We start from the raw sequence: 22,500 nt of genomic DNA, 5'->3' as shown, positions 1-22,500 counted from the left end.
CCTTATATTCGTTTTTTAATCATTATTTTGGTGTAATTAAACCGTCTCACCTCTTCTGTGTCCCACCTCGCTCCCCTGCCACTCATGCTACACGTGTGTTATGGAAACTAATGATGTCATCAGCTGAAACCTAAATGAGTTGTGTTCACGTTCATGGGAATCGGAGCACAGTTCCAGTGCAACCGAACTCGCACCACGTCCTACAGTCAGTCTCAGGTCGAGTACAGTACCTCAGTGCGCTTCCTGGTCCGTGTGACAGCTTTCACCTTACCCATATTTCCTGTGAATAAATCCCTGTGAAAGTTGTTCCTATAGAAACCGATAGATAACAACCTGAATCGGTGCATTAATACAAACCTGTGATTTGAATTGCAGTCAGCGCTATCGTAAGATCTTCTGTTCTAAGAACCAATCAACACTTTCTCACAAGTTAGAATGAAGAATTCAACGGTGTTCACTTATTTATGCTCGTTTCTCACTTCATGCTTTTCCGATACAGATGCCCACCATTCCGGGCCTCTCAACTCGCCCCTGTTTCTACGACATCGATCTGGACCCAGTGACCGGAGAAGTCATCGGCCTCTTCTAACAGACGCTGAACTGATTCCCCACTTCTAAATAAATAACGCCTGTAATGGTATAATTACGGAGGAGTAGAATCAATAGAGTTATTTCCTGAACACTTCATAGTTTCATGTTTGATGTAAATGCTCTGTCTATTTGTTGGATCAGTAATGCAGCTATTGATTCAGTTTTTTGTGTGTGGTAGGTGGAATCATTACAATATATAGTTACTAAAGCCCTTTTTATTGGCGGTGCTTTGAGTAATTGTGTCACGTACAGTTAGCCGACACAAGGTAGAAAGCACGAGTGTGTGAATAACAGAGTAGGTCAGTCACGGCTAGTCGTAATATACTAAAAAAAAGAAATAAAATTGCGACAATGGCAATTTTACGCATGTTGCCAGTAGTCGTTAATATGACAAAATGCTCCACCCTCTCAGAATACTGAAGCATTTTGTCATATTAACGACTACTGGCAACATGCGTAAAATTGCACGATGGAATTGTTCAGTAAAGCTGTGATAAAGTAACAAACTAATGATTTCACAAAAAACACATAATTTTCAAGCACAGAGGTTTTTTTTTTTTTCTTTTTTATTCTTACCTTTAGCATTCCTTTCATGGTACACTACATGATAAATGAGCCACTGTATTAATTTTACATTTCACTCACAGGCCAGGTACATTACTGAACACATCAAAGATCTTCATGTCAAAGTCTTTATGTGGTACTGATGATGATTTGATGACTAAACATGGCTTATATTGGCGGATTTAAAGCTGAGGACTGAGAAATTATGGGACATGCCCCCTGTTTTTTCCAAACAAACTCAACATGCAGTTTTATAATTAAAAGAACTTAGGAATTGTAAAGAGTTTATAATCTGTACTATGTCTTAAGCTTGACTGTTTTCTTAATCGATTTTTACCCTCTGTGACGGTTAAGTGTCTGAAGCGCTGTTGTCTTTTTACAAAATGTAAACTGGAATCTCCTTTCTGACTCTTTCTCTTTAAATAAAGACATGATCTTTAAATAAAGTGGCTGTATTTATTGTCATTCCTCTATGTATCTTTATGAGACTACCGCAAGACAAAACGACAGAACCGTGAATACGCAGGACGATTGATACTTGACGCTATTGTCGATTATATCGATGGCGTCGAATATTTTACAATTCAAGGAGCATTATCATAACATAACTGTGATGTCACTGCTGTACTCGGTGTTCTCAGTCCTCTTCAGCTTTTTACTGGCTTACACATTTACACTGAACAACCATAACGTTAAAACCACCGGTCTAATGTTGTCATTTGCCCCCTTTCTACCAGAAAGAACCAGGTACTGGTTCGAAGTTGGTTCCACTGTTGAGCCTTCGAAGAACAGGTTTGCCTTTCCATGGGCTAGAGAGCCATCACAGAGCCACGTCTTACGTCACTGTATACAGCGTTATACAGTAACGTTAGCGCAGCAGCGGCAAACACATCAACAACAATGGCGGATGTTGCTTTACTGTTAATGCTTATGGCTTTGCGAACCTACATGTACATTGGCATTCAGACGAGGCGAATCCTGATTTAAAAATTGTGCTAACGACGTTCTCTTTTGTCTTGTTGGTCACAGTAACCTGGGATTCAAGCTATTCATGACCTTTCAATTGGTAGCCCAACACCATAATCACTAGGCTACCACATAACACAATGGCTTGATCAGATTGAGATCTGGGGCATTTGGAGGCCAAATCAACACCTTGAATTCTGTCATGTTTCTCAACTCATTCCTGAACATTTTTGTAGTGTGGCAGGGAGCATTAAAATGCTGAGAAAGGACACTGCTGTTAGGGAAAACTGTTAGTACCATACCAATGTTTATGTAGGTGGAATCTGTCGAAGTGACATCCACATGAACTCAAAAGAACATGGCCCAGATAATCACAATGCTGAATTGCCTTCTTCCCAATAGAGCATCATGATGCCATCTCTTCTTCAGATAAGTGACACAAATGCACCCTGCTATCCACATGATGGGAAAAAAATACATGATTCATTAAAGCAGGCCACCCTCTTCCAATGCTCAAAGGTTCAGTTCTGAGGCTTACATGCCCTTCATAGGCACCTTTGGTGGTGTACATGGGTCAGTCTGGGCAGATACACCGCCTGAAACGCTGCAAACTGCAATGCACTGTGTGATCTGGCATCTTTCTGTCATAGCAATGAAATCATGTGTTATTGGAAAAACTCCCTATTTAGGTATTAATAGTCAGTCACATGGTCAGTCACACCAACCCACACCCATATATACAGTAAATAAATGTTAATAAATGTAAAAGTAAATAAAATGTTTCACTTAAATCTATGTGTACATGCTTCTGCTCTGCAGTAGCAATAATGCACTTAATGCAAAAGACATTATTGTTAAAGAAACCAAAATAAGTCCTAGAATCAACTGTTTAGAGACGCTGTTTGGCAAAACTTGTTTTGGTGAAGCTTTGTCACACCCTGTTGATTTCATTTGGGAGTATCTGCAGGCCTGGAATGTCAGTTTGAATTTCCTGTTGCTGGTAAACCTGGTAATAACCTGAGCTGAACCATGCGTGTTAAAACACGGAGAAAGATATCTTAACGTGCTTCGCCCTCCATGAAAATACACCGTTCCTGATCTTAGGTGTTTCGTAAACAGTGAAGTGCACAAGAGAGTGCACACATTAAACAGGACGAGCACATTCATATTTTCTAAAACAAACAATAAAGTAGCTCTGAACGATTCGACCATCAGAGACTAGCTTTTAGAGTGAATGCTTTATTGTGTGTGTGTGTGTGTTTTGTCTGTGCATGGACCTGTTTTTATATCTTGTTTAGGGACCAACTGTTGTGGGTGTGACTGACAATGGGGATATCTGGATGTAGGACCGTTTTGTTTGTTTGTTTGTTATTGTTATTTGTACACAATTATTATATACTATTAAAAGTTTAATTTGTTCATATATTTGATAATTCCATATGTAATTAGTAATTAGCTGTTTTAATAATTACATTAATGGACAATCCTCCTCACAACAATGTGTGTGTATTAGCGTGTGTGGAAAGGGTTTGGAAAGTAAATGGTTTAGAAATTAGCCTACTAATTTCTGCTAAGCTGTAGAGTGACTAATAATGTATTTAACTCAAAAGTATGATGAAATAATTATGTGCACTAATATAGAGGAATTAGAGACTGTTTCTTCCATACTCAAACCAACCCAGCTGGAACCAACAATTATGCCATGGTTAAAGTCACAGAGATCAGACATTTTCTTCATTCTGATGTTCGATGTGAACAGTACCTGAAGCTCTTCATCTGTATTTGCAGGATTTTATACATAGGGCAGTGGTGGCTCAACTAGGGCAGTGGTGGCTCAACTAGGGCAGTGGTGGCTCAACTGGTTAAGGCTCTGGGTTGTTGATCGGAGGATCGGGGACAGCCAAGCTGCCACAGCTGGGCCCTTGAGCAAAGCCCTTAACCCTCTCTGCTCCAGGGGCACTGTATCATAGCTGCCCCTGTACTCTGACCCCAACCTCCTCAGTTGGGGTATGTGAAGAAACTGTGCTGTAATGTATATGTGGTGATAATAAAGGCTTTCATGCCCCATTCTATTCTTCTTTCATTGTGCTGCTGATTGGTTGATTAAATAACTGCATACATGAGTAAGTGTACAGGTGTTCCTATTAAAGTGACCGCTATGTTTAGTAAAAATACAGTAATAAAAATGCAAATCTACAGACCCAATTAGGTGACAACAATATAAATAGCAGGTTTCATAGCGTATTTTGCTTTCTTTGGCTTTGTTAGCTGTGCACACGTAGCCATTATGTCTGAACACTGCTACGGTTGGATTTCATAGCCTTTCATTGTTCGAAGTCTAAACTCATTCATAAAATACAAAGGTGCATGTGAGATCTTTACATCGGCTGATCTAAGAAGGTTTCAAGGAATCAGTTACAACAGTATTCATAAATCTAAAGCTAACACTAAAAAAAGACAACAATATTTTTTACTTATTATTGTGCCACTTACATAAGACAAAACTCCACTCTATCTCCCCTTCTTCTGTAGCTTCTGGCACTCTTTCATCGCTTTCTGATCATGACTCCTTTTCCTCACTACCCTTGGACTTTCCTGTCCTTTCTTTCTTCAACCATGGATGATCTCTGTCCTCTGTCCACTAAACCCAAGAAGACTTCTTGTTGTGCTGCTTGGTTATTAGATGTGTTGCACAGAAAAAGAAGAGAACTAAGATCAGCAGAGAGAAAGTGTAAGAAATCACAACTCAATGCAGATCTTGACTCTTACCGTACGCATCTGGCCAAGTTCTCTTCAGATGTGACTTCTGCCAAGACTTCCTTCTACAAGGAAAATCTTGAAGCTTCTCCACATCATCTCTTCTTTTCCCAACCCCCCGGCTCTACCTGCTTCATGCTTCCTGACTGCAGAAGACTTTGCTTTGTTTTACAATGAAAAGATTGAGAAAATCTGCCAGTCCTTCACTTCCCCAACTGCACCTACATTTCACAGTCAGGATTCCCCTACTCCATCATTGTCACACTTCTCAACCATAGCAAAAAGAGATCTTGCATCTCATCCAGTTTTCCAATCCTCCCACCTGCCTGCTGGACCCACTCCCTTCCACTAAGCTCCAGATCATCTCACATGACCTTCTGCCCTTCATCACCACAATCACCAATGAATGGCTCCGTAACATTTGGTCATGTACCAACTACCTTCAAAAGAGCAAGGGTTATCCCCATCCTGAAGAAACCTGCTCTGGATCCATCAGACATCAGTAACTACAGACCAGTATCACTTCTTTTTTTTCTTTCAAAAATTCTTAAATGCATTGTCTATAATCAACTGTCTGTCTATCTGTCAACTGTCTGTCTATCTGTCAACTGTCTGTCTAACCGTCCTCCTTGACCTTACAACTGTATTTGATATGGTAAGTCACAAGACACTTTTGTCCACCCTCAGGAATCTTGGAATTGCTGGATCAGCATGGGAACGGTTTGCTTCCTACCTGGAAGGTCACTCATATCAGGTAACATGGAGGGGAGGGACATCTTCTCCATGCAGACTCCACACTGGTGTCCAACATGGCTCATTACTTAGTCCTCTCCCCACTGCTATGCTGATGAAACTCAACTCTTATTCTCCATCCTGCCCTCAGATACCACGGCTTCTGCTCGGATCTCAGCATGTCTGGCGGACATAACATCTTGGATGACAGCTCATCAGTTAAAATCCCCAATCCCAGCAAAACTGAACTGCTGATCATCCCAGGTCAGGATCTTGCAATATGCCTGCATAACAATCTGATGTCCCCTTCTCAACCTTGGGGTAACCGTGGATAATCAACTATCCTTTTCCTTATTAGCATGTTGCTAATGTTAAATGCTCATGTCGGTTTCTTCTCTACAACATCAGAAGGATTCTGCCATTTTTGTCCACACATGCTGCCCCGTTCAATCAACGGGTGAAGACCTACGTCTTCCTGAAATACTTGAACTAGCACGTTTTCCCTTGTTTATGTGTATGTTAAAAAAACAAATAAACAAAAACAAAAGGTGAACAATTTTAGGCTAATGGTATCATAAGTCTGTAACCTAGTGATCCAGTGTTAATGTATTCATCGATAGAGACTCAAAAGCACTGTTGTATGTCACTCTGTAAGTGTAACTCGGTAGATTCATTCCACTCATTCTCAGTCAGGCTTGGCTCAAAAATATAAACATGTTGCTGAGAGACAGACAAACTTTATTGTCCATGTAATGGCAGAAATTTAGAACTTGTAGATGCAAAATGTCATCAGTTCTCAATTTTTTTCCAGAATTTTCACTTTATTCCAAATATTTCCAGAGCAGGTAGCATCATATACCATCATATAAAATAAGTATTATTTAAGTAAGTATTAAATATAAGTATTCTCTATACTTGTTTTTGCAAGTGAACATTTACAATGAACATTTTTAAAGATAAAAACCTTCAAATTACTTTTTTTTTTTTTTGGAAAGGTCACCTTAGGATTTGGAAGGATTTTAAGGAAAAAAAAAACTAAAAATAGCAGAAAAACCAATATAATGATTAAATGACATCATGCAGTCTGTTGAAATTGCCTTGAGCAAAGGAAAACAAACTTTGCTTCTGTCAAATGTTTCAATATCATCAGCTAAACAAAAATGAACCCTGAAATCTTTCCCAAGGGTGGCGCTAGAGGGATTAAGGGGCGGCGCACAAAATTGGTGAAATGACTATTGGCCCGATGTCTGATCGGTGCACCAAATTTTTTCCACTTTTTCCAACACATACAGTTTTAATTGACTGTAGACTTCTGGCATATAATAAATAATAATAAATAATAATTAATTAATAATAATAATAGAAAAACACAAGCTTAATTAGCTAGAACGAAGTTTTATTATTAATATTCTAATATTTGAGCCTATATTCTAATATTGGATTGCATAATCAGTGTTGACTACGAAAAAAATCATTCATAAACCAAGTGGTTCTTATTTCCAGAAATCAGGAGACGAAATTGTTTCAGCATGTCCACATTCTTGCTCTATAAAGTTACACACCTTGCAACAGCTACGTCATTTTCTTTTAAAACTGGAGATCGGTGTGTGAATTTCATACCCCAAGAAGTCAGTGATTCTACAATATGTTTGTTATTGATTATTGAATATTTTATTTTTTATCGTTTAATGGTAAACAAATGTATGCAGTTTACTTATACATGTATGATTTAATTCATAGTGTTTTACAGAAGAAAGATAACGGCATCAGCCAGACTTCAGACGTCTCTTCACTCAGCTTCTTGTCATTATGGCTTGCCTTTTCCTTTGCAGTCCTTTCCTGGTGCACCTTGACCGTGTCCGTGACCATGACCTTTGCCATGACCCTCTCCCTGGCCTTGACCTTGACCTGGTCCATGGCCGTGTCCATGGCCGTGATCTGGGCCTTTACCTTTGGCCTTGCCCTCACCTTCTTTGCCCTTATTGCACTGCAGCAGAAAGATACATGAGCATCATATTTCTCAAAGCATGTGATGCTACTCTTACATATCCACAGTATATCTATACATGCATATCATTAACATGCATATCAGAAAGAATAAAACACATTAGGCTGTTACCTGAGGGGGTTTGTCTTTACATGCAAAAAGAGAAAACAGAGCAAAGGATTGATCAAACAAAAGTTTCTTTTAGAAATGGTTAGAGAATTTTTTTTGTCATATAGTTCAGAAAATACATACCTGGATTTGTGTCTCCCATATTATTGTTCTTAGAAATAACAACACTGAAACTGCACAAAAAAGGAAGGAGACATTTTAAAAAGAATGCATTTTGTACAAATTTTTGTTACGTTAACCACTACACAGTTCTACAATCTACATGCTTCAATGTTTAAACTCTTCTATTGCATTATTAGAAATCATCTCTGTAGTATGTTCCTACCTGATACCTCTACAAGTACACCTTTGAAGAATCGCTCTGCTACGTCTTTATATATGATGTAGACACACCTTGGAGTAGACGGACAGGTCTAGACTGGTTCAACATGTTAAGCAAGTGCAGAAATGTGTTATGGACAACCCTAACGTAGGATCCTGTTTGCACCAGCTTTTGGAGAAGAGGTTGTAATATAAAGGCTTTTTAGATATTAAATACACATATACAAATAGATAAACTGTGCTACTACGTAAGTTAATATCTGCACTAATGCTTACACATATCACGGTATAAAGAGGATTTTATAAAAATCATTTACATTTTGTTTATTATTTGTGCCAAAACTAAAATATCACTCCATATATGTTTCAGTCCAAATGGAGTCATTTTAGAAATTTACTATTTTCTATTTTTGCTATGTTGTGAGGACTCTTATGTAGTCTTATCCATGTGGAGGGGTTTCATGCACTATATCTCCATAGGTTTTTTTTTTTTTTTTTTTTAAAATAAGCATTCATAATAAAGTTATGTTCAAATTGTTTCCAATATTTTAAACATTTACAAAATCTGGTAATTGGCTTAAATGGATCAAATGGATTATAAGCGACCAATCAGAACACTCTTATTACCTGCAGTTTAACACAATGAACAGCTTTAATTACACTGGGTTGTGAACGCCTTAGGTTGTCCTCATAAGTCTATATGCTTTAGTGTTTTTTTTTGGAGCATTGTGGAGCTGTTTGCACCACTCCTTTATAACTTGAAATTCCAGCCTCTTATGGGCTGAATGTCTGCTGTTGTGATGATGATGATGATGATGATGATGATGATGATGATGATGATGATCATGACATGAATCATGCAGTGAACTTTTGTTGCAAAACAAACCGTGAAACTCGTTGACAACGTGCACAAAAGTAAACTGGAACAAACCAGAGGAGAATCAAAATGCTTGCGATTTATAGCCCAGCTGAAGCTTTTGTCTTCTTTTAAACCTCTTTGCCACATTTCTAACCTTTTTCAGATAGATATTTGGAAGAATTAGTGATTCTTTAAAAAAAATTCAGTGATCCTTGCAAATCTCAGCGTGATATGGAAATACAGGTGATGAGGATGGTTAGAAATTAGGAAATTTAGAATTTCAGGGTTTTGTTTCGCATTCCTGCCACTTTATTCAGTATGTTGCATGCTAATGAAACCCTGCTTACCATGGCAGAAGAAACCGGTATACTTAAAAACTGGCAAGATATTAGCTTAAAAAAAAAAAACAAATAAAAACATTAGCTTGTTAAGAAAGCTCCATTGAATGGGTTTACAATTTAAAGATTTACGAAGAAAATGTCAATGTAAATGTGTGGAAATTTTGCACCTTATACCTGGTTTCCTCTCACCTCAACAAATTATATTGCCCCCTGTATGTGTGTATGAGTGTGTCACTGTGTGTACATGATGCTCTACAGCGTGTACTCCTGCTTTGTGCCCATTGTTCCCTCAGAATTATTTAAAAAACCAAAACATGATTTTAGCAATCTAATTAAGTATTAGTATTTTATTTTCGACATTTACATTTACAATGACAGAATGTTTCATCACCACAGCACACATTTAGCCAAAACCCTCTTTGGGTCACGTGTGTTGAACAGTACAGCTATTGTAGCATAGTAATTACAACACAGTATGTGTCTTTACTAGTAGCAGTTGAAAAGAAGAAGCCTGATCTTGCAGTTTACCACTTAAAAGTGATAACCAAAGGTCCCCACAAGGATAGAAGTATCAGTCAAGTATCCACAATATTACTAACATATTATTTTCTGCATTGTTTTTTAATAATGTCATTAATTTAGTTTAAAGGTCTAGTTAAAAAAAAGCGTATAACGCTGAAAAAAACAGTTTAAAAAAAAAAAAAAACAGCAGCAAAATCAAGCACGCCATGAAATCCTGGAGGGACTGATTTACACCAATGTAACCCAAAATACTGGGGTTTGTACTGAAACTTTCTCTTGTTTCATATAGAATCCTTCTGAATTATTAGGGTGAAAACACAAAAAGACATTTGTTTATTTATTTTTAATTACTTTTTATTTTTTATTGATTATTTAATTGTGAACAGAAAAAAAAAACAACAATAGCAATGATTCAGGTCGGGGGGGCTGGGGGGGGGTTACCCTGGCAAAAGTAAAAAAAAAAAAACAATGAACTACACAAGAATGTTAAGTAAGAGTCTGGAAGCAAAAAAGTATAGACTTGTAATCTGGGAAATTGAAACTATGAATGCAATGAAATGACAATGAATCGCTAATACCAAGAGACAGAAGCAAACACTGCTCAAGGCAGAAGTAATGCTGGATGAAAACCAGGAAATAAAACAGCATGTAACCAGAAGACTGCACTGTAGCAGGATCTGAAATTAAATAGCAGGGTCTGAAATAGTGCAAAAAAAAAGAGAAATCTTATGACCTGGAAAATATAGCAGTATTAACATCAGCCATTCAGTGGACCTGGCAAGGAAAGAAGTTCATCTGCACGTTTGCACATGTGATGTGTAGTAGTTGTTTTTACCTTGGATTATATACAGTAGACACGTATGAGTCATTTTACAGTTTCTACCATTTGACTTTACTGCTAAGACAGGTGTGTTTCTGAAGGACTGTATAGAATTTTCTGAGACATACACAGGTGTGGCTGCAGAGGTTGTGACATGCATCTTATAATTACTGATTGTGGTCCAAAACATGATGTATAGGCAAGACCATGCTAGCTTAAAAATGTAAATTTAGGGGGAAACACAGTTATAAAGCTAATCCAAAATGAAATGCAACTAAAGTTCAGTGTTGCATGGGGTAATGTAGGAGGCCTGATAGGTAGCAATTTGGTAGCATTGCTGCCCGATAGCCCCAGGATCCCTGGTTTGGCCATGAGCACCACAGTGGTTACTGTCTGTGTCTGGTTTTCTCTCACCTCATATTCTGATTCAAATTCTGTTATGCAGACATGTGAAATTGGCCCTAGTTGGGAATGAGTGTATCACTGTGTGTGCATGATGCCCTATAGTTAGCGTCCTTTACAGGGTGTATTCCTACCTCGAGCCCTCGAGTGTTCCCTATAAATTATTTAAATATTCTAAATGCAACATAATCGACGAACATTCACTTCTCTCTTTCCTTTACTTTCATCTAATTTAGGAGTAGTATTTCCCTTTTTACAGCTCACACCAGATATGTTAAACATGCTTGCACACTGAATATCTCTGACTTTGGGTAGTCTAATAGATGAAACGGCAAATTAGATCGGTTCTACTCTCTCAAAGGACAAGAAACTACCTGTAAAGCATCAAGGTGATGGAAAAAAAGATGGAGAACGTTATTAAAACATTATCAAAACTTTGAAACCTTCTAGAAGCACTGTTAAAACCATTAAGTCATAGTGGAAAAAATAAAATACAAGCCAGATACTACCAAGATCAGGCTAAACTGAGTGCTTGAGTAAGAAGGGCAATTGTCAGAAGAAGAGTCAGAGCAATGAAGTGGCTGCAGAGTTCATTAAAAATTGGTGAACCTGTGAAGACAGCAACAATATCATCAGCTCTTCACAGATCGATGGGGGAATAGACAGATCAAAGCCGCTTCTGAGAAATGTTCAGCCTGAGAGACTTTAGACAAAGGTTTTGTAGTCTAATTAGATTAAAGTTGAGGTACTTGGTCAAAAGCCAAAGCATAATATTTGGCACAAACAAAATAGATCCCAATATCCAGGCAACCTTTGATCAAACATAGTGGTGGTGGCATCATACTCTATGTTTGCTTTGCAGCAGAAGGAACTCTTGATAGATCCAAATTTAAGCCAACTATTATGAAGCCAACTATTTTATGAAGAACCTGTCCATTTACAGCATTTGGCAAATGTCCTTCTAAGCAATAGCATCAAATATTAAACGCTTAGCTTCCTCTTCCTTGTTTCAGTCAGCAAGACATCTTCAGTTAGGGTGTAAAATTTATGTTCTGGGGGCACGGTGGCTTAGTGGTTAGCACGTTCGCCTCACACCTCCAGGGTTGGGGGTTCGATTCCCGCCTCTGCCTTGTGTGTGTGGAGTTTGCATGTTCTCCCCGTGCCTCGGGGGTTTCCTCTGGGTACTCCGGTTTCCTCCCATGGTCCAAAGACATGCATGGTAGGTTGATCGGCATCCCTGGAAAATTGTCCGTAGTGTGTGATTGCGTGATTGCGTGATTGCGTGAGTGAATGAGTGCATGTGCCCTGCGATGGGTTGGCACTCCGTCCATGGTGTATCCTGCCTTGATGCCCGATGACGCCTGAGGCACAGGCTCCCCGTGACCCGAGGTAGTTCGGATAAGCGGTAGAAGATGAATGAATGAATGAATGAATTTATGTTCCAACAGAACAATTAGCAAAGCACAGACAGGGAAAGACTACAAAGAAAGTGTTATGGAATGTCTGATGCAAAGCCCAGACTTAAATCTAATTGTAAATCTGTGACATGACCCGAAATGTCCTCCGTCTAGTTAAACAAAATCAATTTGAGGGAATTTGGGGAATTCTGCACTGGGAAATGCACAATGTACAAACTGCACAAAGCTCATATAGACACATCTGACAACTCAAACTTGTTAATCCTGCAAAAGGACACTTCACACTCAGAGAGAGTGTTGTATCAGTTCTATCAGATGTTTTTTTTTTTCAGATCATTCAGAGCATGTCAAATAGTTAATTTCATTTTATTTCTGTAGAAAGGGGCAGGGAAAAAATCCCAATGCAATATGATGAAATTTGACGTTGCAACACAGCAACAAGGAAATAAATCTCTTTTCCGGAGGCACTGTGTGTGAAAAATGGGTTGGTTTGTTTTTCAGTCGAATTGCTTTGCTCTGGTGATGGACCAAGGGAAGGCCTACAATAATTGTTTAGATACACTGGCAGGAATTATAATTACACATTTGCACCTACATTTCTCTCACCTGACAAGCAGATACCTGCCTGAGTGTACAACAAGGACGATCACGCTACACTCTACACAGTGATCAGGATATGAGACAATGGCATAATAATTCAACAGACTTTATAATAATTCAGTAATAGCATGTTCTAGCCACAACTGGTTTAATATACTGTAAAATTAGTAACTGAAAACCAGATTTACAAACTATCAAAAAAAAAATGCAACCAATAATACTGAACCAACACAACTGCACCCAGGGTTTGTGTTACCACAATAACCGTAATGCACACTGGCATAAAATGCATTTCAGTTGTGTAGCCTATAAAACCCCACCCTGAAAATGTCTTCTCGATGTGTATGTGTGTACTGTATTGAATTACAGTGAAGTTGTCATAACAACACACAAGCCCATCTAGACATCACTGTATCTCCGGCTTTGTATGCAGTCTGTCTGTGTCGTCACCCCCACGTTTTAGAAAACACAGGCATTTGGCAGATGCCCTTATCCAGACCATACTACATATAGCATTTGAAGGTTGAATACCTTCCTCAAGGGTCCAGCAGTGGCATTTTGGAAGTGTTGTGATTTGAACCTTCTCACAACCTTTTGACTAAAAGTCCAACGTCCTAACACTACATCACTGCACACTATATAGAATCTGGATAACTTTTCCTTTTTGGATGTTTTGCACTTTTTAATTATCCTTTCACTTATTTTGTAACACTTACTCAGGGTTGCCGGGAGCATGGAGCCTATACTACCCCAGGGGACTCAGGGCACAAGTTGGGGGTTCACCCTGGAGGTGGTTCCATCCCAACTCAAGGTACAATCCTGCACCCATTCACACAATACAGACAATTTGCCAATCAAGAGATGCCAATCAGCCTGCTATAGATGTCATTGGGCTAGACAAGGGGAGGAAACCGGAGTTGACACCACTGAAGAATGTAGAGACCTTGCAAACTCTCCACACACAACACAGTAAGGGAGGTGACTCTCTAACCCTGTCAAAAAAATGCATGTTAGTTGTGTAGACTATGAAGCCCCACCCTGAACATCTCTTCTCAGTGTGTGTGTCATCAGATACTGTAGTGTATTGTTGTTGCTGTGGGGAAAACATGCTAAACACTTAGTGCCGCCCCCTTCATAATTATAAGATTATTGCAATTTTTCTTATTATTATTGAAGCAGCATCAGTTTCCTAAGTAGACATGCTGTTTGTTTGGTAAAACATTTATTCCTAATTCGTCGGGCTTTAGAATGTCCTGTGTACACACTATAGCATATAGTTGGCATATACTAATATGTCTCTTGTTATACTCAGTGGCCACTTTGGAGGTGTGTCTGGGGAAGTTGGAATACCTTGTTCAACCAGTTATGAGCTTTAATGTCAGCATTTGTTTTTGGGAGGACTTTGGCTATGATATGTCTATTTTTATGCTGGGTTTGGAATCAGCATAAAAAGTCAGCGTACTTTGGAATGCAGTGCGAATCTTGGTTTGTTTGTTGAGATGAGATACAAATTCAAATTTACAATCATACACATTAAGATATGCAGTGAAATGCTTTTTATGACTGTCCTTGCTAAAAAAAGAATAGAGACAATTAACACTAATGTAAAAGAATAACATTTTTTTTTCAAGAAAAAGTCCAGGCTCTACTGTAGGTGTTCTCCTGGTTGAGGGGCCGAATGGCCTGCTGGCAGAAGCTCCTCCTCATCCTCTCTGTGTTTGCTTTCAAGGAGTGAAAACGATTCCCTGAACTGAAGAAAAGACTCCCTTGTGAAAACCGGAGGCCTTTGACTATCTTCCTGAACACAGTAACTAATATTATATCTGGAGAATAAAAGAAAAGTGTGGGGGCACAAAGGCTTAGTGGTTAGCACGTTCGCCGCACACTTCCAGGGTTGGGGGTTCGATTCCCACCTCCGCCTTGTCTGTGTGGAGTTTGCATGTTCTCCCCGTGCCTCGGGGGTTTCCTCCGGGTGCTCCGGTTTCCTCCCCCTGTCCAAAGACATGCATGGTAGGTTGATTGGCATCTCTGGAAAATTGTCCGTAGTGTGTGATTGCGTGAGTGAATGAGAGTGTGTGTGTGTGCCCTGCGATGGGTTGGCACTCCGTCCAGGGTGTATCCTGCCTTGATGCCCGATGACGCCTGAGATAGGCACAGGTGACCCGAGGTAGTTCGGATAAGTGGTAGAAAATGAGTGAGTGAGTGAGTGAGTGAGTAAAAAAAAAGTGTTCTCTCATGCCAAAAAAACTGTATTATCTGATCTTCAAGGTTAATGCAACTGAATCCAGATATGAACTTTAGTTAAAAAGTTATGGTAAAAAAGTTTAATTAATACTGATATGTGCAGCATTTGTATAAAACGAATATGACGTTTTTTTTATTCAAATGTGACTGTCAGCTATACTGTATAAACTATTCTTTCAACACTTTTAACCCTTAGTGGAATTGTGTGAAAAGACTGGTTTATCATAAGCATTAAAACAATAGCCTTTTTATAGCTGTATGTCAGAGGTGTAAAATGTTTTACTCTGGGTATCCCATCCATTTTCTGAACTCTTTATCCTACACAAGGTTCAGAGAACCTGAAGTCTCTTCTAGGGGACAAAAGACACAGTGCAGGGGACCCCCTGAATGGGGTTCTTGTCTATGACATGGCACAATTGCAAACAGCAGAGACAATTTAGAGATGCCATTCATCCTATTAGACATGTCAGGGGAGGAAACCTGTGAAGCATGGGGAGAAAATGTGAACACAACACACAGGGGTAATCGAACCCCCAGCAAAGTAGCTGTAAGGCAAATGTGCTAACTAAGCCACCAAGCATTATCTTAATAAAAATAAACAAATAAATAAATAAATAAATAAATAAATAAATAAATAAAAAAGGGCTTAGGAATAAAGTTAGTGTAATTTCAGTGTACTTGGTTGGCTTATTCCTGTTCTGGTGAAAATCGCACATGATTACAGTTTTAGTTTGAATTTAAACAACAGATAGTTTAAAATAGGTTAGGTTCAATTGTCAATTGGTTAGGTTTATTGTCATTGTCAGAGTACAAGTACAGCGGCAGTGAAATAGTGTTAGCATTGTGGTGGAAATTTCTAATCTAAAGATGTTTATAAGGCCTTGGCCCTCTATGCTTTTACCTTGTATCTGTAGTGACCAGAGACTGACATTGTCATCTGTCATGACCAGGATAAGGAAGGAGACAGACCCGTATGCAGGATAGCTTCAAATGAAAGGGGTTTAATAAATAATGAAGACCATACAAAGGACTTAACGTAACTAAACGTAACTAAGACTAATGAATCCACGCTGCCATCGGTAACGCGGCTCACATTTATAACAGACAAGTCAATCACACAAAGGGGAACAGGTGTGGAGACAGGGAGGAGCAGACGAAGGCGGGGCAGCCACGTGACAAAAACAATCAAACAATCGCACGTGTCAAAAAAAAAGCGCTGATCCCTGACACGTCGGTTGTTTTCTTAGGATTATGACAAGAGCAGTAGGGACTGGAGGCGAGGAATTAGGCATAAACAACGTACAGTAAATCTTCTAGTAGGCCTTCTAGCAGACCTTTTCCCGGTCCAGATTAGCTTGATCAGGAGATGAGCATGCGGTGATTTTGTGCCAATGATTGATGATGTTTTGCTTTTACATATCTTCTTTACTTGAGTCCTGTCTATAAAATCTTGATGTAATCAATGATCGGGGCCCTTCATCTCTCATGCTATATGCGGAGTGTTGGGTCCTGCTGCGCAGCTGAGCACAATAAATTGTCAAACCTTTTTTACTCTTGCCCGTGTCTACCAGTGTGATACTTTATACTTTAAATCTCTCAAACTTCAAAACTTCCACGACAGCATCCAACTACTAGTGCAAGTTAAATGAAATAGATAAGTATTATGGTGTAATAAACAGTTAAATAAACAGCACACAGGTAGAGTTCATCAGAATAATACATGCAATAGGATACAGTAGATACATAAAGAGATCATAGTCGTGCAGATATTCAAATAACAGTCTAATATAAAACAAGGTCCTGAAGTAAGTTTGAATTGAACTCCTGCAGTCTATCAGTGTGAACTGATCCTACCAGCTTACAATGCATATTTATTAAGACAGCTACTAAGGCATCCACAAGGGACCAATTTTAGTCAGCCATCATGCCACATGCATCACCACAGGAGTTGTTTATTGTATTTTCATGTAAAAGATGTAATCAGCTTTACTTCAGGGAAACCCAGGGGAGACTGGCTGTTTGTTTGGAGTGATGGATTTCTCCTTTCCAGTGGTGACACTTTTGAGAACAATGAAGATATTATCCTTCTGTATCACTGTTTTTTGCTAAAGGAACCCCATAGAATGAATGTCATGTTTTGACAGTAATAACAATGACTTTCTCAGCCAGTTTGAATAGTAAATTCTTCCCCCTCCTACAGCTTCAGGAAGTCTTTGTTTGCACTAATGATTTTTTTTAAAGAACCATTGTCTTGTGTTTGAATAAAGCATCTACATGTCAATCTTGCATCGAAGAATTTACACCTAATGAAAATTAAATGTTATAATTAAGCTATAATGCAATATTGGTACCGCTGGATTCATCGTAGGCATGAGGAACAAATCAAGTGCTGTAGGTCATCACAGAAATGAATATAGCTACACTCAGGTAATATAAACCACAGGAATGTGAGTGTGATATTATTTTATCACAACAGTTTATTAAGTGATATTTGGGACCCAATAAGGCCAAATATTGTGCTTATTTTTGTTCTAGAAGATACAAAGAAGACACATTCACCTTATAGCACATCAGCTAGCTGGCTAGCTAGCTTACATTGTGTCGAGTTTTCATATTACATATTTTAATTCAAATGTTGTATACAGGGAGTGAAAGGTCCTAATTCGGTCATAGGAAATGTAGGCACTCTTGGGACACTGCTTGACCAATCAAATTATTGGACCGGAACTAACGTGCATAAGCCACATTAACACAGACTAGAGCTGCAGTGATCCACTGTGTATTAGTATGATAGTCGATAATGACCTGAAAGTTGAGTTTCAAAGATTTTTGAAGTATTTTCTGTCCAATCACTTGACATATTTATGTGATGTTTACTCATATGACACATACATGACACTGCATGTTAATAAAGGCAACATCCATTAGAGGGATGCAACAGAGTCAGTACTGGATCAGTACCAGAGCAGGTATATACTGGTTATACTAGAAATGAAAACAGAACAGAAACAGAACAGTTGCATGTTTTTGGAACATTTGCCTTTTGTCTTTTTTTATACTCAGAGCAGAAAACTAGTCTGGTACTGAAGACCAGGCTCTATCATCTTTACACGTTTATCAAAACTAGAACAACATCTTCTCTCACTCACTCATTTTTTAGCGCTTATCCGAACTACTTCGGGTCACGGGGAGCCTGTGCCTATCTCAGGCGTCATCGGGCATCAAGGCAGGATACACCCTGGACGGAGTGCCAACCCATCACAGGGCACACACACTCTCATTCACTCACGCAATCACACACTACGGACAACTTTCCAGAGATGCCAATCAACCTACCATGCATGTCTTTGGACCGGGGGAGGATACCGGAGTACCCGGAGGAAACCCCCGAGGCACGGGGAGAACATGCAAACTCCACACACACAAGGCGGAGGCGGGAATCGAACCCTCAACCCTGGAGGTGTGAGGCGAACGTGCTAACCACTAAGCCACCGTGCCCCCAGAACAACATTTTTACCATCAGAAACCAAAAGGAAGTTAGGAAAGTTTAGTTGTGAAAAATTAAATCACAACAGATCTGAAAAAAGTTCAAGCAGCCATGAATCATTACACTGCACACACAGTAATAGATGATACGTCATCAGCATCCTTACCCGAACACACTGCAGTAGTCAAGTTCCTATGCATGTGTACACACAGTACATTCCTGTAATTGCATTCTCAACCACATTCTACTCTTTTAGGAGTAATTCAAAAACAGTTTTTTTGGTTATACTGTACATTTTTTAGATGTCATTTCTTTTCTTATCGTCAGATCTTCCCACATTTCAGACTCCACTTCCCATAACAAACTGCAGCCTACAATCGTGGCAGCACAGGACTTCACTTCCCACAACACACTTGCAGTCACCAGACTTTAGATTATAATCACATGTTTCCCATTACACAGTCACTGCCTGAGTGCCTACATCAGCGGTGTCCAATCTTATCCACAAAGGCCCGGTGTGGGTGCAGGTTTTCATTCCAACCAAGCAGAAGCAACACCTGATTCCACCTGTTTAATCAGTTGTTTTTGGCTTTTAGTAGACTCTAGTGTAGCTTCTGGTTGGTTGGAATGAAAACCTGCACCCACACCGGCCCTTTGTGGATAAGATTGGACACCGCTGGCCTACATATTCGGTGTTTAGGTTCAGCACAAAAAGGGAAAGTCACTGGGAGTGAAAAAGAAATGAGTCAAGAGATTAGTCATGTTTTGGAAAAAAAAGGAAGATGAGTATAAAGGGGAAGTTCAGGAATATTAATTACCTTGAACCTTAAACGTGATCATTATAGCTTTACATTTTGTTATTTACTAACATTTCATCACTTACTCACTACCATTATGCCATGCATTAGTCTGCGTTCCTCACACTTATAAAAAGGTTAAGTCTTTTAGAACACAGATGACTTCACATAGCGCAACAGCGCCCCACATGGACAAATCTGTACAGGACACAAAAATATATTCTCTGAACACTCATTGCAAGTTTGTTGTAGGGTTTTTTCACTCATGCTTTCCCACTGGCAGGATGATGCATCTCTAAATCCCTAAATGTTTTCATACCTTGTCCTACAGCTGATTGCATTGCATAAACCTATTCAGAGGCTAAAAACCTGTAACTATCTGATGTGAACCCTTAGGCTTCCCAGACCCCTGGGATCCCTCAGCCCCAATTATGGGCTGAGGGATCCAGCCCCAATCAGGACCACATGTTTATTTTTATTACTTTAATTCCTTTTATTTTCCCTAAAATGTTATACACACACACACACACACACACACACACACACACACACACACACACACACACACACACACTATCTTACTGTCCTTATGAGGGCCTTCCTTAAACATATATTATAATTGCTATGCTACTTAAACCTAACTCTAATCCTAAATTCAGTAACAGCTTACAGCAACAGTTCTTAGGTATAAGACTGCAGTATTCTACTGAAACAAGTGTGCAACTTTGGCATAAGCTTTTTTGGGCAGTAAAAACCTTAGTAGAAAGTGAATCACAGGTGCAGTGAGCTCCAGAGGTAGAAGAGGTATCAGAATGAATCAATCAGATCAGAGGGTGAGATGAGTGGTAAAAGTGTGTGAACATTTATTATGTTATTGTCATTTCAACCATTTATAGTTGACGCAGTATGTAGTGAAATGAGACAATGTTTGCCCAGGGCCATGGTGCTACATTGCACAAAAACAGAGCTACATAAAACGATCAAGAGCTAAGGACTTAAAATAAGTTGTCCTAGCCACATAAAGTGCACCTGTGAAACCTAGTGTAAACAGTGCGAGACAAAATACAGTGCAAAGAAACAATACAAACCACTACAAGACAATACACAAAAGCAGCGCTGACCAGTGTACATACTGTATATTATACAGTAAAGGTGCAAAAATACAGGAATGAACACTTATAATATCAGCAGTTATATGAGGTATTGTAACAAGTGTAACAGCAGTTGACAGAACGGCAGAATGTGCAAAGAGCCCAAACAGTGTGCAAAACAGCATGTAAACAGTTTGATATGGGTGGTGCTGTAGACATGGATGTACTGTATATTGGATGAATTTGTATTTGGTGCAGATCAGTGCAGTCCGTACAGTTGAGTGTGTGTTTGTGTGGGTGTGTGTGAGCTCAGGACAGTTCAGTTGAGTTGTTGAGGAGTGTGATGACTTAAAGGAAGAAACTGTTACACAGTCTAGTTGTGAGGGCAGGAGGCAGGAGTCTAGTCAAGTCAAGAAGCTTTTATTGTCATTTCAGCCATATATAGCTGCTGAAGTACAAAGTGAAATGAGACGACGTTTCTCCAGGACCCTGGTGCTACATAAAACAAAGACAGAGCTAAGGACTTAGTACGTGGTCCTAGATACATAAAGTGCAACTGTGCAACCTGGTGCAAACACTGCAGGACAAAAGACAGTGCAAACAAAAAATACAAGACAATAAACAAAAGGCAATACACAAAAGAGAACAGAAACAGCGCTGACCAGTGTAAACACTGTATATTCAATCAATATTGTGTGTGCAGAAAAACTGGAATGAACACAGTATTATAGCAGCAGTTACCTGAGATATTGTAAAGTTGTGCAAAACAGCAATCGACTGTAATGTGAGGTAGCATGTGAAAATAGCAAAAAACAGTGTGCAAAATAGCATGTAAACAGATGGATATACTGTATATATTGGAAGAGTGTGTATATGCTGTAGGTCTGTACAGTCCATACAATTGATGGTGTGTGTAGGAGTGTGAAGAGTGTGTGTGAGGGGAGTGTGGTGTCATCCACATTGCTGTTGGCTTTGCAGATGCAGAGTGTGGTGTAAATACCAGTGATAAACTGAAGAGAGACTTTAATGAACTTCTCAGCTGTCCTCAATATCTGCTGCAAGGTCTTGTGATCCAAGACAGTGATGCAGCTGCTCAGGATGCTCTCAATGGTCCCTTTGTAAAACGTAGTCAGGATATGTGGAGGGAGATGTGCTTTCCTGTGAGCAGCAGGTCTGCAAGTAAGTAGGCCTTGTTTCTGAATGATGGCAATGGAGAATGATCAGACTGTATCAAGCTGGCAGAAAGGTTAGAGTAACACATATAATCACTTTTTACAAGTGCGATGAGCAGAAAAGCATCTCAGAATGCACGTCAACATGCCATGTTGTGTTCCACTTCTGTCAGCCAAGAACAATAAGCTGAGGCTGCAGTGGTCACAAAGTCACCAAAACCTGATAGATGAAGACTGGAAAAATGGTCTGATGGATCACCAGTTCCTGTGAGGCACACGATGCATGGATCCATAGACACAACCTGCATTATGTTCACAGTCCAGTCTGGTGGAGGTGGAGTAATGGTGTGGAGAATGTTTCCATGGCAAATTTTGTATTTTAATACCAATCAATTGTTGCTGTCCATGTGCAGCAATTCATGTAATAAAATCTGAATCCAATACAACAGCTTTGGGATGTGGTAACGCGAGAGATACACATCATGAAAGTACACCTGATAAATCTGCTGGAAACACATGAAAGTACACCTGATAGATCTGCAGGAAACGCATGAAAGTGCACCTGACAAATCTGCAGAAAATGCATGAAAGTGCACCTGACAAATCTGCAGGGAAATAAATCTGCAGGAAATGCATGAAAGTGCACCTGACAATTCTGCAGGAGATGCATGAAAGTACACCTGCTAATTCTGCAGGAAAT

At 39.3% G+C, this 22,500-nt stretch overlaps 1 protein-coding gene and 1 long non-coding RNA gene across 2 annotated transcripts in view; one reads left to right on the top strand and one right to left on the bottom strand.

The window, feature by feature from the left end:
* Nucleotides 1-1,601, top strand: part of mthfd1b (methylenetetrahydrofolate dehydrogenase (NADP+ dependent) 1b) — a 29,836-nt gene extending 28,235 nt beyond the window's left edge. The window contains exon 27 of the mRNA XM_060880191.1: nt 500-1,601. Coding sequence (XP_060736174.1) covers nt 500-589 — 90 coding nt within the window. The 3' untranslated portion in view covers nt 590-1,601. The remainder of the gene's footprint in view (nt 1-499) is intronic.
* Nucleotides 1,602-7,258: 5,657 nt separating this feature from the next.
* On the bottom strand, nt 7,259-8,136 carry LOC132852065 (uncharacterized). The gene is made up of 4 exons (XR_009649095.1): nt 8,052-8,136; nt 7,850-7,899; nt 7,730-7,743; nt 7,259-7,597 (listed from the first exon to the last, which is right to left on the bottom strand). It is a non-coding gene; the product is annotated as an uncharacterized LOC132852065 (long non-coding RNA).
* Nucleotides 8,137-22,500: the final 14,364 nt, after the last annotated feature.

The sequence above is a fragment of the Tachysurus vachellii genome, chromosome 10 (genome assembly GCF_030014155.1).
Source record: "Tachysurus vachellii isolate PV-2020 chromosome 10, HZAU_Pvac_v1, whole genome shotgun sequence".
NCBI classification, from domain to species: Eukaryota; Metazoa; Chordata; class Actinopteri; order Siluriformes; family Bagridae; genus Tachysurus; species Tachysurus vachellii.
This window is presented reverse-complemented; position numbering and strand designations above follow the sequence as displayed.